We start from the raw sequence: 2051 nt of genomic DNA, 5'->3' as shown, positions 1-2051 counted from the left end.
TTAGTGACTATTTTTATTATCATTAAAGTAAAATAAATAATTGTTAAAAATAATAGAAAAGATCATCATTTTTTTTTGTTTCTTACGATATGTCGATATCTGTCAACTTGGCATACTAATGACTAATTTGCTGCAATAAGAGTTTGTCGTTGATCAATGAGTTGTTGCATGCATAAAGTGGAATTCAAACCCCGATCTTTTCTTAAATGAACTAATAAACTAACCATTAGATCAATCCAACTTGGTTGAAAAGATTATGATTATTTTGGCAAATATTGCTGACCTTTAGTATAAGAAATATGGATTCTTAGAATGTGGTTTTTTTTTTTATATACTTTTTGGTCATGTAGAATGTGGTTATCAGTTTTCACTTTCCAAGTTCAAGGAAGAATAAGACTGGGCCTAAAAGCTTGAGCCCAATAGGAATAAAAAAGGAGTTTTGTGCTGCTAATCTGCTATATGATGTTTTTTTCCTTCTTATGAGTTATGCCACCCACTAAATGAAATTGTAGGAAAAAATGAAAAAGTTTGTCAAAAATTGAGAAAAGTACGTTTTTACCCACAAAAGTTAAGAAGGTTGATAGATCTATTTACAAAAAAATAAAAATAAAATAAAATTAAGTTTGTATATATAAAAGATAGATTTAGGTTAATAAAATTATCTAAGTCTTAAAAAAGTATAATTTTTTTTTTAAATTATCTTCTTTTAATCTAACTGAATTCTAAATTTCTAATCCTAAAGATTAGTAGATTATTGTTATTTTGAATAGTTTTGTTAACATCTTAATCAAAGATTAGTCAAGGTGATAATTCCATCAATTCCTTAGAGTTATTGTGTTAAAATTCTCTAAGAAGATTTTATGAGATTTATAACTGTATCCCATTAAGCATTTTTATCAAAAGGTTTATTTTTAATTAAAAGGTTTAAGAATAAATTGGTAAAAAAAATGCAAAAGATTGAGACCTATAAGCGCAATCTTAAAAAATAAAAAAGACAAAAAACTTCGTAAAAGATTTAAAACATCAATAAAAAATTCAATTATTAAATAATTTTGTTTCTGTTAACAAAAAAGACCAATGTGATACCATATAAAATTGTCATATAAATATTCATGCTAAATCTTAAATAATACATAATTTTGTTGAAAAATCTAACACACATTGTCTTTAATATTAAATCCAAAATTAAATACTTTATAAATATTTAAAAAACATAAGGAATACTTAAAAAATGCACCACTAGACTCTCATTGATCCTCTTAACACGATGAAAAATCAAAGAATTGATGTATTTTTTTAGAGGAAGACTAATATTAAAAAAAGTGAACATATAACTTCTACAATATCAACACTTATAAATAGTTCTTGCACTCTAATAAATCACAAAAAAAAATGAGATACAACATTCAAAAATTCAAAAATTTTCATCGAAAAATGAGTTAGACCTTCAATTCTTATAATAAATTTATGACCCCTCCAAAATTTTGTTTCAAGCTCTGCCGATAGATCAAAGTTCATCCAACTAAACTCATCAAATCCAAAAGTCTTAAGTTCCTCCAATAAAATCTGAAGCTCCTTACATGCATCATCATTCATATCCTTCACACTGTGACTCTCAAGAAAATCCGAAACTCTATACAAAGCATGCATCGACCATTCAATATACTTTTGACTTCTCTTACTCTTCTCAAGATGTTTGATACCATCACGCCATGTTACAAATAGTTGCTTAAATAGCTCCTCCAATTGTGGAACAGAAAGTTTTTCTGTTTTGCATAAATTCTTGAAATCCGTCATTGAACGATAAATGTCAAATGAAAAATACTTGATCATCAGCTTAGGCAAAGTGGGATAATTACTGGGCAGCTGTTTATTATACAAAACCTCGGCAACAACAATGCAAGTATCATTCACAACATACCCTTTGCTAGGGTCACAAAATTCATCTAATCCTATTTCGAATTTGTACTCCACAATTGAACTCCCTGGCAAAATCATATACAAAATTATTGAACTTCCATGATAATTAAATTCATAAAAACATACAATTG

The 2051-nt window shown here is 27.0% G+C and overlaps 1 protein-coding gene across 1 annotated transcript in view; it reads right to left on the bottom strand.

Annotated features, from left to right (window-relative positions):
* Positions 1–2051, bottom strand: part of LOC107627942 — a 7332-nt gene that overhangs the window by 2504 nt on the left and 2777 nt on the right. The window contains exon 3 of the mRNA XM_016330750.1: positions 1501–1985. Coding sequence (XP_016186236.1) covers positions 1501–1985 — 485 coding nt within the window. The remainder of the gene's footprint in view (positions 1–1500; positions 1986–2051) is intronic.

The sequence above is a fragment of the Arachis ipaensis genome, chromosome B02 (genome assembly GCF_000816755.2).
Source record: "Arachis ipaensis cultivar K30076 chromosome B02, Araip1.1, whole genome shotgun sequence".
Taxonomy (NCBI): Eukaryota; Viridiplantae; Streptophyta; class Magnoliopsida; order Fabales; family Fabaceae; genus Arachis; species Arachis ipaensis.
The sequence above is the reverse complement of the archived record's forward strand: the minus strand, read 5'-3'. Positions and strand labels throughout refer to the sequence as shown.